The sequence below is a fragment of the Suillus paluster genome (genome assembly GCF_016628075.1).
Source record: "Suillus paluster strain FC165 chromosome Unknown EDB91scaffold_7, whole genome shotgun sequence".
NCBI classification, from domain to species: Eukaryota; Fungi; Basidiomycota; class Agaricomycetes; order Boletales; family Suillaceae; genus Suillus; species Suillus paluster.
Genome location: NW_024537567.1, coordinates 52,708 through 65,299, shown reverse-complemented (window position 1 = coordinate 65,299; position 12,592 = coordinate 52,708). Strand labels below are relative to the sequence as shown.

Sequence of the window (12,592 nt, the reverse complement as noted above, 5' to 3'; positions counted from 1 at the left end):
TGAAACAGATCGTACAAGTGAATCCCTACAAGGGAAAGATTTGTTGTACAACCAACCGCACAGGAAACCAAAGCCAAGCGGCATTATGCGGACTTCGACACGGTCTTTTGCGGACAATTGCAACGTGCTACAGTGGCTTGTAATAGAGTAGAGAGATCTGAGTTGAACCGGCTCCATTCCCGAACTTCTTCAATGCTTGGAACTGAATTTATCACCAACCTTTGCCAAATTTGTGATGACCCTTAGACTCGACGTGCAACGTGCCCCCGGCATCCAGCGAGCACTGCCCTTACCGGATATCACACATTCCATAAGCAGACAGTAAAATGTGATCACAACGAGGGATGACTGTTCCGATGGGGGTTCGGATGCCACGATGTGACACCGTGAAAGGGTAGCCATTAATTTCACCTCCAGGTTCCGCCACCACCAATATTACAGTCCTGATTATAAAGGGCAGAGATAGTACGGTATGGCTGCCAATTATTTCAGCACCTTACCCGGACCCCACCATCTACGATGGCAGTTCCTAACGCGCAGACTATCCAGTTCGATTTGAACTCCATGTCATCTTACGGTGCGTACAAGGTGTTGTTGTCTCGCTCGAGCTAACATTTTACATCAGATCTCTTGGATCACAACGGTCCAACTTATGACTTTTCGTCTCCTCCCCCATTCGAGAGCCCTCTTGTCCCTCCTGATTTCCAATGGCACCAAATTGAATCGGTCTCGACATGCATGCCTTCTCCAGAATCAGTAGCCTCCTCAGATGGGTCTACAGCATCAACATCGCGTGAAAATTCCACAAAGTCGTGTTCCGAACTTCCCTTCCCGTCATCCTTCCCTTCCTCTGCAGCCCTTGCGAGTATGCCCATACCATGTTCTCGCGGCTATTCGCGTAGCAAAGATCCAGATCACGTTCCACGTCCACGAAATGCTTTCATGCTCTTCCGCTCCGCTTTCGCTGCCGCACAGAAGATCGGGACCAATGTTGAGCATGACAATCGACACATCACGCGCATCATCGCGCACTGTTGGAATCGCCTCTCCGAGTCAGAGAAACAGGTCTGGCGTAATAAGGCTGCAACGGAGAAGGCTATCCATGCAATCAAGTACCCCAACTACAGGTTTAATCCTGTGGTGCGTGCAAAAAAGCCTACGAAACGAAAAGTTCGTAGAAACGGCACGGAAGACAAGAGACGCTGCGAGCAAGTCGCTGAACTGCTTCTTGCAGGCAAGCATGGCGAAGAACTCGAGGTCGCAGTCAAGGAAATTGACGACACTATGAAATCAGTGACTTTCGGAACATCCCCTGATTCAAGAAGCGGGTCAGCATCGGGGGGCACGCGAGAATCAGATCCTTGCGATGGCGACTCTGACGGATGTGACATACAACCATTCCGCAGTCCCCTTTTGCCACCCACCAAGTCATCTAGTCTTCCGATCTATGGCTTTGTAGGTGCCACCCAGATTTCACCGCCGGTGAGTACATGTTTTCCCGCCCTTCGACTTTCCCTTATTGTTTCCATGCAGCTCACCATCATCAACTCCACTCCAAAAACCTACGAATATAGCGAGCAGCCCTACCAAGTGCCATGTGACATCAATCAGCCGACGTCGAGCACTTCGTCAACGCACCCATTACTCCTTACCCAGCCTGACTTTTATCCTCTATATCAGAGTGCCAGGCTCTCTCCACTGCCTGTATCACTTTATGGCGAGCCCGCAGCCTTGTTCATGAACTACCCAGAGAAGAACGACGGTGATAATATCTCCGCGTTGATGCCTTCCTCTTCAGACTTCTCCGCCTTCTCATGGGACACCCTTCCAACGTCAGGATATGCCACCAACACGTCTCACTCGTACACCACTTTTCCATCCTACTGAACTTTTTTGTGACACAATATCTTCAGTTATTATTTCAGTTAACCCAAGGAGCGCCTTAGCCTATCTTAATCACGCTCGCATTCATCTGTAGCCTTTTAGCGTACATAAGATACCACTGTATACATATCGCACCAATGTGGATTGAAATGTGAATGTTAGAACGTTACCTTGGCCAACAACAAATACAGTCAAGAGTTTCCAGATAGGATCTCAAAGGCTTTGACGCCCTCTTTGCCCAACAATGTTGCACAGCCGACAATTTTGGCACCGGCACGATTCATCCGTTGGACGGCTTCTGGGGATGTCACGCCTCCAGCACCGATAATGACAATTTCCCGCAGCGCTGGATCATCTGACTCCGCAAGAAGCCGTGAAAAGGTGTACACGTTCCCTAGGGAGAGGGCATGAATAGCCTCGCCTGCAAGGCCACCCAAACCGGGTGGCACAGCAAATGCAGATATGTCCGCGTGTGCATCTGGGGTGGGGGTTTGATCAGCAAAGACAAGACTGTTGCCGAGGGTGTTCGTGCACGTGAAGAAGGCGAATGGGTTTGTGGGTTTCCCGGAATCGGTGCAGGTGTAAGACGAAATGCATTCGACGACATCGCGAAACTGGGTCGCTATGATGTATGGCGGGAGCTTGAGCCCAATGGTTAGCGTAGAGTCATCCTGGAAAGCCTTGGCGAAGGCGTCAAGAAATGGCTTGAGAGAAGGAAGATGGTATGAGGGTGGAGGGTGACCCTTGATATTTGGGCAGCTGGAGTTGAACTCGACAGCGATACGAGAGCGCCATGTAGGATTCGATGCGCGGAAGTGTTGTATCATCACCAACATCTCGAAAAGCCTTTCAGCGCTGGACTCCGTGATGCTGATTATGAATGGTTTGACAGACGGTCCTTCTCCTAAGAACTCCCGAATCCATGCAAGATACGCATGTAATGGGTGAGGGGAATATCCGTACGAATTGAGGGACGAAAGGGAGTCCCTCATGAACGCTACCTGCGTGATCAACCGCTTCAGACAAATGAAGGACCATTGGAACCTCGTCTGCAGTGCGTACGGTATGGGTTTCATCTTCTTCAAAACCGTCCAAAGTAGCCGTTCTCGTGGTCACAGCGCCTGTATAACGGCAGTTGAACAGCTCGTTGAGTTGTAGATAGTCTGATGCCCATGCACATGAGCAGTTCACCATGGAAGGCGATACATTGAGGCTGCGAACCAAAACCATTGAGGAGTAGTAGTTGAATTTAGCTGATCAACAAACGTCCTGCAGTGAACCAAGCAGAACGAACCGATAGTAGTGACTGACACTTTCATCCCTGTTATCAGTCGAGAAGATAGTGCCTATTATTACGGTCCACTTGAGATAAGATAAGCTCTATAAGCCTTAAATCTCCCCAGTTAAACCGATATATGCTGGTGCATATCCGTACATGGTTGTGAAAAAGAACGATCGTCAAGAAGAAGACATGGTAAGTTGTCGCGGAAGGAATGTAACAGGAATCAGTCAACATCAGTCATTCGGCTCCCCAACAGCACTAGTATTCACTAGCAATCTTCTTTCCTTCGGGCATCGGTGCATTGACACTCTTGGCATGCCTTTTTGCAAGTGTATCTTGCTCTTGCCCTGCCTCCTCTCTAGGATCTTCTTGAGTTTCTTCAGCACCTCCTCCCACAATGGTTTGATGTAGTACCAGCTAAAGTCCTACCACCCCTAAGGCATCGAAGGGAGCAGTCAGCCACCGACGGATCTTGCTTTGTTGTCTCCTGCTGTCTATGCGTTCTCTAGGAGCAAATCTCGAGGAAAAGTGGCCGGAACTGGGTTCAAGAATGCCACAACCCAAATAGCGGGAAAGACATCATCTCTCAGTAGACACTCAGCAGTCTCCAGGTCGACATCATATGTACGGATATCGCGGGCGAATCGCGATGCATATCAGGTCTCCGGGTGATATGTGGCCCTCGAGGAAGTGTGAGACGACGATGCATGCTTGAGCCTCAGTCTCAGTGAGTGTGGCCCACCCTTTGAGCCTGGGTGGTACAGGTCGAACCATGATACAAGACAGTCCCGGTACAGTCTATCGCTGCATGAGAGGGATTAGATGTCGGCTGGTTCCAGGTAGTTGAAGAGAATTTCAGGAATTCGCGAGGCGTAGAAAAGCTCGAGCAACGCGTAGCCATCTGTATCACCTGGCACAAATTGAGTATGACAGTCGGAAAGTTGAGACACTTCAGTGTACTTACTCATAAGTATAGTCACCCGTGCACAATAACGATGAGTAGAAGGTATGTTTTCATGTGTGAGGCTCTAGGGGAGACAAACGAGATCATTTCAAATGCTGCTACCAAATTTTTTCACCCCAAGACGCTTCTGTGACCTGGCGGGATATCGATTTGAAGTTGAAAAGGAGTTGCAAAATGCCCGCCACGAATACATCGTGCTTAGTCTAAAAGAACCATCAGAACACAGCACAGCACTCGCCTACGCAAATCAGCCAGTGAAAATGACGAGAGAAAAGGCACCGAGTTCGCAACGACTAACTTGCGTCCTTGCGGAGCTCCCATGCGAGCTCCTTCCTGTGTTTTTCGCGACCTCTAGTGAGTGCTACTCTAACCTGTATGATACTCTCCGAACGTCAACGAACGTCTATTGGGATATCGCGTACCCATATCACGTCAACTCGCGGAGTACTTGTCGAGGCCAGACCGATCGCATTCATTTGCAAGTATCGCATCTTTACAGGAAAATCAATGCACTTGCTGGCCCTGCATCTACTTGATATCTGGCACAAACTTCCGCGGTAGTGGAGTTTTTGTTTTACATGCAAACCCATGTTATAAAAGAAATCGCCAGGCTTCCGACCAAATGGCATCAGTTAATGTCCACTTGTGCTGCGTCAATCACTTCAGACTCCTCCTCCAATATCGGCAGTGTCAATAAAGTCTGCTCAATCGCACGCGCATATATGCCCATTTTCCACATGAGCCCTATCTTGGTGTTAGCATAGTCACGGTCGAATGCGACGACAGGATCCTCACTTGGCCAGGCCCAACACTTCTCTCCACCCCATCAATGCCCACAACAGTTACCGTCTCTCCCTTTACAACCCGTGCGTCGTGACGCAACGGTCTAGCTTTCAGACCGAGCGCCTCCGCGCGCTTGACATCAAACTTTCCCCCAAACCGCGGAACAACCACCTGACGGATCTGTGGTCATGCTTATGGCATCAATGGGTGGATGGATAGTGAACGGTGGTGACGGTACAGTAAGTTCGCAATGGATCTGTGGTCATGCTTATGGCATCAATGGGTGGATGGATAGTGAACGGTGGTGACGGTACAGTAAGTTCGCAACGGATCTGTGGTCATGCTTATGGCATCAATAGGTGGATGGTGAACGGTGGTCACTGTATTGTAAGTTCGCAAGTACATAAGGAGTCTCTTGAAACATTCAAATCCCAACTTAAAACACATTCCCGTCTTACTACAACCATCCAATGTATACCACAGAAACCTCATCGCTGCTCGAAAATGGCGGCTATAATGGTCATGTAAAGCTATCTTTTACTTGTCGCGCCGTCAGCTTCCTCAAGGGCGCGGGTGAGCCGTCATGGGCGGAGTCGTTCAACTTCTTCATTTTCGGGACATGGTTCAACATCCTACTCGTGTTCATACCCCTGAGCTTCTTCTCTCACTACTTGGACTGGGACGCTGGTCTAAGGTTTCTGTTCAGCTTTATGGCCATTGTGCCCTTGGCTAAGGTGATAACCACTCCTATCTTGAGATATTTCAGAGGGTGACATCGTCGTTTTTAGCTCTTGGGCGAGGCAACGGATCAGTTGTCCGTCAGATTAGGAGAAACCATGTCAGGTCTCCTCAATGCATCCTTCGGGAATGCAGTAGAGATCATCGTCGGCGTTGCTGCTTTACTCAATGGTTCGTCCGCCGCTCTGACGTTGTTCACAACTCATTATGATCCTAGGTCAATTGCGAATCGTCCAGACGTCCGTGAGTGTCTCGATACGTTCTCTATATGCGATATAATGACCTTGGATCAGATGCTTGGATCGATTTTGTCAAACATACTGCTCGTGCTTGGTTGTTCGTTCCTTGCCGGTAAATAACTTTCTTTGTTTTTGACGGAGTTTGGACTTACTTTGTATAGGTGGATTATATCATGAAGAAGGAATTTTTAATTCTACTGGAGCTCAGGCGTATGTCCTCTTATTTTTTTGTCCTTTAAATCCTTGACTGAATTGCAATGATAATCAGTTCTGCATCTGTAAGTTATTTGTATTGTTCTGCGCAATTATCACTAACCCAAGTATAGCTTATGACATTGTCGTGCATCAGTGAGAACCTCTTCTACAACTTGAGAGTTTGGCTGATAATCCATAGCGCTTATTATTCCCGCGGCGTATGCAAGTACCACACGCGTCGGCATGCAAAAGGATCAATATTGCAGCATTCCCGATGAAGAAGGCGGATGTCCCACTGCTGGTGTGCTCTTTATATCCAGAGGAACTGCCATATTGCTCTTGGCAGTTTACTGCGCATACCTTTGGTTTCAGGTATGTTTTAATTTCCATTCACTCCAATGTACTAATTTAAGGGTGCAGCTAAAATCTCATACCCAATTCTTTTGTGTCGATCGACCCGCGGGTTCAAACGAAGAAGCCAGCGAGGAACCGGAGCCTCGCATGAGCACGGTTGCCGCCGGTGTTGCGTATGTTTGTTTTAGTTATTTGCTACATCGTGCGCTCATACTTATCCATTAGACTTTTTTCGGTAACTGTCATCATCGCGTTTTGTGCTGAGTATCGTAAGTGGACCACTTTGGTCCTTTGATCCTACGTTTATTTGTTGTAGTGGTTGCCTCCATCGAGGAAACTGCAGAGCGCTATTCCATCCCGAAGAGCTTTATTGGTGTTGTCTTGTTGCCGATCGTGGTATGTTTCAAGCTGTCTCAGGTTGACCTGCCTGCCCACATTGTTTGTAGGGCAATGCTGCAGAACACGTCACGTCAATCTGGATGGCAATGAAGAATAAATACGAGCTCACAATCAGCATTTGCGTTGGGAGTTCGATTGTAAGTGCACATAGATTACTATTAGATAGTGATTGGACTGACTGTTGCGCAGCAAATTGCTTGTTTCGTCGTGCCCCTTCTTGTGATCGTCGGTTGGATGTACGATCAGAAATTGCATCTCGAGAAATACTGTTCTCACTATTGTTTTTATAGCGTCAATCAACCCCTCACGTTTCAATTCCAGAACTTCGAGGTCTGTTTATTCACATTCCGTGTGATTATCTAAGTTTCTAACGAATTATCAGACAATCGTTCTCTTCGTATCTGTCCTCCTGGTCAGCCTACTAATCATGTCAGTAGCTAGTTCCCCTTCGCCATCGAGACTTAACTGACTTGTTTCAGGGACGGCAAATCGAATTATATGGAAGGTCTCATGTTGCTTACCCTCTACGTGGTCATCGCCCTCGCCTGTAAGTTGTCCAGTCAAGCTTGCGATCACATTCTCATCGCATTTCAGTTTGGGTGGTCTAAAGTAATATGTGTACCATATTTATTGGGGGCAGATACATTAACATTCCCGACCTATCGCTCTCTGACACACTTCTTTAAATTTCTGTTTGGTCTAAAGTAATATGATGGTAGCTGCATTGTCATTGTCATCTCTCTCTCTAATACACTCCTTTAAATTTCCTTCGTGCGGCGGGCGCTAAGGTAGCCATTAACAGACTAATTTCTGCGACACCTCTTTCATCAAAACGTGTGGTAGATTGCACGATTTTCTCGAATATAGATTCATTGCGCCAAGCAAATGTGAAACGTCACTTTTCTGAGAAAAGGTTATCTCCCAGTCAAGAACACGCCCCTGGTCTGCTTCCAGTTCCTCCTACTCTGGAGAAACACCTGGGTAGAGTTCTCACCGACATTAAAGATGTACTTGGCAGAGTCAAAGGCTCTGTAACAGAGGATACGGTGCTGAGGACTGACGCATGGGCACTGATGATGATCGTGCAAGGAATGGTGCTGAAGAATAGAACGAGTGATTCGGGACTCTATTAGTATGTACAAATTACAGCGACATGTCCAGATTGCCAGCTTGACTGGTAAGACCGCTAGAAGATGTTAGACTAGTGGGACTCGTTAGTCTCCCTAGGCAAGCCACTTTCTTTCCTTCAGGCGCTGGTGAGCTGGCACTCTCTGTGCCTGTTTGCGATTCTTTCTCGCCCTGCCTCTTCTCGATGTAGCAGGGAGGACTGGTGCCGGGTGCCGGGGGTCCTGGCTCTAGCTTAAGAAGAACCGAAAAAGGCCCTGGGCTCGTTTAGATAACACGCTTCGCAATGACATCATGCTAAGTGCCAAAGCAACACTATTGCCGATTTTTTTTACTAGCATTTTTACCACGACAGCGCGCGCTCATCGTGATCGGCGAGGAATCCGGCCAGTTGTTCTAGATCTATGTAAGTATGATGAACTGAACAAGTGATAGACGCTTGCAGTACTAGTGTTGAACGTTGAATACTTGAAACACTGTCGCGATCTGAATCTTCACATCAGAAAGATGACGACCTCAAATTAAGTTTGCATGAATTGGTAAAAGGCAGCTCCACACCGTTTGTCATGGGATGATAGAACATGGGAAACTGCAGTGTATGTTCACTTCAGGATTTCTTCCCTTTCTAGTACAGACTTGTCAAGTTTTATAAGTATAGTCGTACGCGACGGAAACTGTTGTGTAGGGGTATGATGAGCTGTCACTCGTGCAGGCTTTGGACACATATCAGCACAGAGCGTGTGCGATAATGAAGCACTTACCAATCCTAGGCCATCCAAGACAGCTTCTACAATTCCAGCAGTGAATGATGAACAGCTGAGCTGGTTCATATCTTTAGGTACCGATATGTGGCGTTCGATCGGAGGATCATTGTCAATGATCATGTCTTGAGATGAAGATGGTTCAGTAGTCTGATAGGATGAACACGGCGATCATACATTCATCTTCATTCTCGACGCTCTTCTCTATTGCATCTGCGGGGCGTCCAAAGACCGCTCTCCACACTTGGGTGTGGATGGACATGAGAGCAGGTAGAAACCGAATTTCTCGTTTTGGGGCTTTGGACGAGGACTCCGCCCGCCAGACCATGAGCTCGAGGACTCGAGATCCGGCGCGATAACCAAGGGTGTTCAATCTAAGCGATGGGTACGTCAATTCATGGAGGCATGACAGTGTGTACTCACCGGCGCTCGAGATCATTTATTCCACTTACGCGCTTCTGCGTGTATTGGACGACCTCAGAGAAAAGAAAGGCAAACGCGGAGGCGGAGACCTCTGATGTCCGGGTTTTATTAAGGTTCCTATCATAGATATTAGGTCTAACGCCTGGTTTTGGGGTTCCAATGGCTGTGTTTATGGATGGTGCAGAAGGTAAAGAGAAACGTGTTGAACTTGCGGTTGGGGAAAGGTGTTCTACTGACGAAAGAGATGAACCAGATAGAACTGAAAACCGAGGATGAGGCTGTGTGTATTGCTGCATGGTGGTCGTAAATATTGAAATGCGGTAGCAGTATTACATAGTAGTACTTAGCTTGGCCTGCCAAGTGAGCTCAGTAGCCGACTTGTGTTCTCCCGATATAATCATGACCCTCCTAACCACTTTAGCAGAGTCCAACTATCCAGCTAGTCTATTGTCAGCTCGTGTATTACACGCTTCTCCTTCTCTCCCAGAGCTTTATTCATCCTCCCATAATACACCCCTCCTTAACAGATTGAAACGCAGTACCCCGCCTATGAACACTGCGGCCGCTCTTTCTTCTGTCGATCTACAGCACCATATTTACAACTCACTACTCGAGTCGCGCACAGCAGATGTCGCTTTGCATGTTCATGGCACTTGGGAGGCCATCTATAAGCTGCACCGCGTAGTCCTCATACAATCGGTTAGTTAAGCGCCCGTCTTCGCTTCGCTTCCCACTGACAGGTAGTACTCGCAGGGATTCTTCAGCTCGCTTTTCACAGCTGGCTTTCTTGAATCCTCTCCTAAACTTCGTAGCCATCTACGGGGACCTGAGGAAATTGACGTCATCTTCGATGACCGCAATATCACTCGTGCAGGTGTGTAATTCTCCCGATTTCAAATCACTCCACACTCATGCCTCTTCAGCTTTTGAGTAAGTTGTTTACATTTATTCAGTAACCTTTGATTGAAAAATTCAGGATATGCATCGCACGATTATATGGTGGAGGACCACCCCTATATGTCCCATCATCCCTCATCCCAAGCTCATCTCACCCACTCACCCCTGCTTTTTCTGGTTCCCCTCTACCTTGCGATACACCAAAGGGACATCATACCGCCAGCCCTAGACTCTTGCTCTCACTTCTGGCCACAGCAGTTTATCTCTCCATACCGTCCATAGCATCACAGGCCGTCAACTGCATCATGAACACAATCGGACCGTACACCGTCATTCCTTACCTCAACTTCGCTATCGGTAAACCGGTTGATACTTGTCCTGACAAGGAAGCCGAAGCAGCAGTGGGCCTGGAGCACATTGCACAGCCAGTCACCCATGAGAGTCGCGCATCCAGTACATCGCGTTCTCCACTGCGCATATCAGGTACCAAGCAGGATCCTGCTGATGACTTGTCCGATAAATTACAGGATTTAGATGTGCAGAAAGAGGATCCTGCAGAATCCGAGGCGGACTCTGAACCAGAGGATGCGCCGATCCGCGAACCTCACTTCCATTATGGTTTATTATCAGACAAGATTGGCGAGGCTGCGGCATGCTGGCTCGCGCGGTGGGGCGCGGACATGTTTGTCCATGAAGAGAAAGCATCTCTTGGTCCAGGACTCCCTGCTACCCCAGTCCCCGTTCCTGTACATGTTGTGTCGTCACGCAAGAGGGCCGATACCATGCCCACCAAGCCTTCACTTCACAGCGAGCCTACTGTACCAGAACCACATGTGGTCCCCGTGATCTGGACAAGGGGTGGCTTGAATTCGAAGTGGGTGCGGCAGATTCTAGGCTCCGATTTATTGTTTGTGAAAGGAGAGAAGGAACGGTACGAATTGGCTTGCGCTGTCGTCGAACTTCGGAGAAGGCAGGGCATTGATGAGGAGGAAGAGAAAGACTGGGAGATACTGTTCCGTGAAGGCATCTACTATTCCAATATGGTAAAGACACTTCCCTTTAACCGCTCGCTGCGGCACACTCACAAATACCTACAGCACATGGACGATATCATAGCAACGTCGCAGCACATCTCTCCCACCACTGGTCGACCATATGTTCCCATTTCGGTTTTACAGGAAGCCCATTGGGATCAGTCATTATTGCGATGTCAAATCACAGCCAAACCCAACACAACCACTTCTCCCTCATCCCCGTCCTCGAGCCCTCCACCTTCGCGAGAGAAGGAACTTGGGTTGCCCATCACGACTGCAGAGATTCTTGCTCGATTGCCAGCTCCGAACTCTCCACTACATCCAGCAGATGACAAAGGCAAGCCATATTATCCCGTAGCACATGATTCATCCGTACGCATTGGTGATAGTGGGGGCATCGAAGGTACTTCTATGGACCAACTCTTCGAGCCACCTCCACCATTGTCCAGTCCGAGCGCGGAGGGCAAGACGCCCGTTCGTGCAACAACTTCGGAGGCTACTTTCTTCGGTCTGAAGTCAGAGCGACAAACCGCATCTGGCTGTATAGCATCTGACGCCACGGGCAAAGCGCGGTGGTCACCCTACCCTCCGTTCAGGTTTGCAGTGGAATTCTGGGATATCGACGCACTGAAGGAGAAGTCACGCTTGCACTCACAAACGATCTGGTACGCGGGAAGTTTGTTCAATGTATACGTGCAAGTTGTTCGGAAGAAGGGCATTCAGCTCGGAGTGTATCTTCATCGACAATCGCACATTGATCCTATTCCCGCACATTCGGCGCCATTGACATTCAATCGTGTGGAACATACACACAACAGAATACCATCATTACCACTTACTGCATCGCAGTCCTCCCCCTCCATTCGCCCTCTATCACGAAGTACGACACCTAATTCAAACCCATCGACATCATCCGGTCTCGTTACGTCCTATCCCTCTTTCCCCAGCACCATTCCAGCTACCTCACCTCCCGTTGCTCCAGTGCAACCATATCGCGACCCCCGACCTGCTGTTGCAGCTTACTTCACTATTTCTTGTGCCAGTTCTACCGGTTCATCTATTACGAGATTTACGAGCGTCCCGGACGTGTTTTCAGTCAGCCAGAGTTGGGGTTGGAAGTCGAGCTCTTTGCGGACCGAGGATATTCTAGAGATCGGCCCGGATGGGCAACCTGTCAAGCCTACAACTCCAGCCCAGAAATTGAACAGCCTCCGCGCCACCATTGTTCTGGGCATCGTCTAGACTTGGTTCAGGGCCCCGGATTTATAATGGTTATATATGGATTTTTTGCCAGGGACCATTGCTATATTTGCTATCACTTCATGATGTCACATTCCATCTATGTATTTAGTGCGTTTGTTCATCGTCTAGTATGGAACATTGCACCTAGTCTTATTATGCATGCTAATGATAATCTGATTTATGTACTCCACGCTTAAAATATGCTTGTGACCAATGTGAATCACTCCGTCCTTGCAGTTGAGAGAAGCCTCTATCGGAAGGTTGACGGTTGT

The 12,592-nt window shown here is 48.4% G+C and overlaps 5 protein-coding genes across 5 annotated transcripts; 3 read left to right on the top strand and 2 right to left on the bottom strand.

Moving 5' to 3' along the window:
• Positions 1 to 370: 370 nt before the first annotated feature.
• Positions 371 to 1,981, top strand: EDB91DRAFT_754160 (uncharacterized protein). Its single transcript, XM_041328285.1, has 3 exons — positions 371 to 577; positions 626 to 1,482; positions 1,534 to 1,981. The coding sequence occupies exons 1-3, from the start codon at positions 520 to 522 to the stop codon at positions 1,885 to 1,887; spliced, it is 1,269 nt and encodes a 422-aa protein (XP_041181206.1). The 5' UTR covers positions 371 to 519; the 3' UTR covers positions 1,888 to 1,981.
• Positions 1,982 to 2,075: 94 nt separating this feature from the next.
• EDB91DRAFT_1244240 (uncharacterized protein) lies at positions 2,076 to 3,114 on the bottom strand (the record flags this gene model as incomplete). Its single annotated transcript, XM_041322396.1, has 2 exons — positions 2,076 to 2,885; positions 2,947 to 3,114. The coding sequence occupies 2 exons, from the start codon at positions 3,112 to 3,114 to the stop codon at positions 2,076 to 2,078; spliced, it is 978 nt and encodes a 325-aa protein (XP_041181205.1).
• Positions 3,115 to 5,282: 2,168 nt separating this feature from the next.
• EDB91DRAFT_754220 (Sodium/calcium exchanger protein-domain-containing protein) lies at positions 5,283 to 7,631 on the top strand. Its single transcript, XM_041328286.1, has 16 exons — positions 5,283 to 5,647; positions 5,702 to 5,822; positions 5,869 to 5,894; positions 5,945 to 6,002; positions 6,052 to 6,100; positions 6,159 to 6,168; positions 6,217 to 6,238; positions 6,285 to 6,612; positions 6,665 to 6,708; positions 6,756 to 6,835; positions 6,886 to 6,975; positions 7,028 to 7,074; positions 7,129 to 7,168; positions 7,221 to 7,267; positions 7,318 to 7,385; positions 7,433 to 7,631. The coding sequence occupies exons 1-16, from the start codon at positions 5,384 to 5,386 to the stop codon at positions 7,444 to 7,446; spliced, it is 1,308 nt and encodes a 435-aa protein (XP_041181204.1). The 5' UTR covers positions 5,283 to 5,383; the 3' UTR covers positions 7,447 to 7,631.
• Positions 7,632 to 8,459: 828 nt separating this feature from the next.
• On the bottom strand, positions 8,460 to 9,598 carry EDB91DRAFT_754107 (NO signaling/Golgi transport ligand-binding domain-containing protein). Its single transcript, XM_041328284.1, has 4 exons — positions 9,148 to 9,598; positions 8,902 to 9,098; positions 8,725 to 8,849; positions 8,460 to 8,676 (listed from the first exon to the last, which is right to left on the bottom strand). Exons 1-4 carry the CDS (start codon positions 9,441 to 9,443, stop codon positions 8,566 to 8,568), a joined length of 729 nt encoding a protein of 242 aa, XP_041181203.1. The 5' UTR covers positions 9,444 to 9,598; the 3' UTR covers positions 8,460 to 8,565.
• EDB91DRAFT_1344244 (uncharacterized protein) lies at positions 9,480 to 12,564 on the top strand. The gene is made up of 5 exons (XM_041325804.1): positions 9,480 to 9,846; positions 9,901 to 10,021; positions 10,071 to 10,077; positions 10,124 to 11,087; positions 11,142 to 12,564. Exons 1-5 carry the CDS (start codon positions 9,547 to 9,549, stop codon positions 12,318 to 12,320), a joined length of 2,571 nt encoding a protein of 856 aa, XP_041181202.1. The 5' UTR covers positions 9,480 to 9,546; the 3' UTR covers positions 12,321 to 12,564.
• Positions 12,565 to 12,592: the final 28 nt, after the last annotated feature.

Bases quoted from the DNA above. Each gene is read 5' to 3' on its own strand.
- EDB91DRAFT_754160 (XM_041328285.1), top strand. From the start codon at position 520: ATGGCAGTTCCTAACGCGCAGACTATCCAGTTCGATTTGAACTCCATG. The intron at 578-625 runs GTGCGTACAAGG...ATTTTACATCAG, and splicing joins GAACTCCATGTCATCTTACG to ATCTCTTGGATCACAACGGT. The intron at 1,483-1,533 runs GTGAGTACATGT...GTTTCCATGCAG, and splicing joins CCACCCAGATTTCACCGCCG to CTCACCATCATCAACTCCAC.
- EDB91DRAFT_754220 (XM_041328286.1), top strand. From the start codon at position 5,384: ATGTATACCACAGAAACCTCATCGCTGCTCGAAAATGGCGGCTATAAT. The intron at 6,976-7,027 runs GTAAGTGCACAT...ACTGTTGCGCAG, and splicing joins TTTGCGTTGGGAGTTCGATT to CAAATTGCTTGTTTCGTCGT. The intron at 7,169-7,220 runs GTCTGTTTATTC...ACGAATTATCAG, and splicing joins TTCAATTCCAGAACTTCGAG to ACAATCGTTCTCTTCGTATC.
- EDB91DRAFT_754107 (XM_041328284.1), bottom strand. From the start codon at position 9,443: ATGCAGCAATACACACAGCCTCATCCTCGGTTTTCAGTTCTATCTGGT. The intron at 9,099-9,147 runs GTGAGTACACAC...CCCATCGCTTAG, and splicing joins ATAAATGATCTCGAGCGCCG to ATTGAACACCCTTGGTTATC. The intron at 8,850-8,901 runs GTATGATCGCCG...CTTCATCTCAAG, and splicing joins CGTCGAGAATGAAGATGAAT to ACATGATCATTGACAATGAT.
- EDB91DRAFT_1344244 (XM_041325804.1), top strand. From the start codon at position 9,547: ATGACCCTCCTAACCACTTTAGCAGAGTCCAACTATCCAGCTAGTCTA. The intron at 9,847-9,900 runs GTTAGTTAAGCG...TAGTACTCGCAG, and splicing joins GCGTAGTCCTCATACAATCG to GGATTCTTCAGCTCGCTTTT. The intron at 11,088-11,141 runs GTAAAGACACTT...AAATACCTACAG, and splicing joins GCATCTACTATTCCAATATG to CACATGGACGATATCATAGC.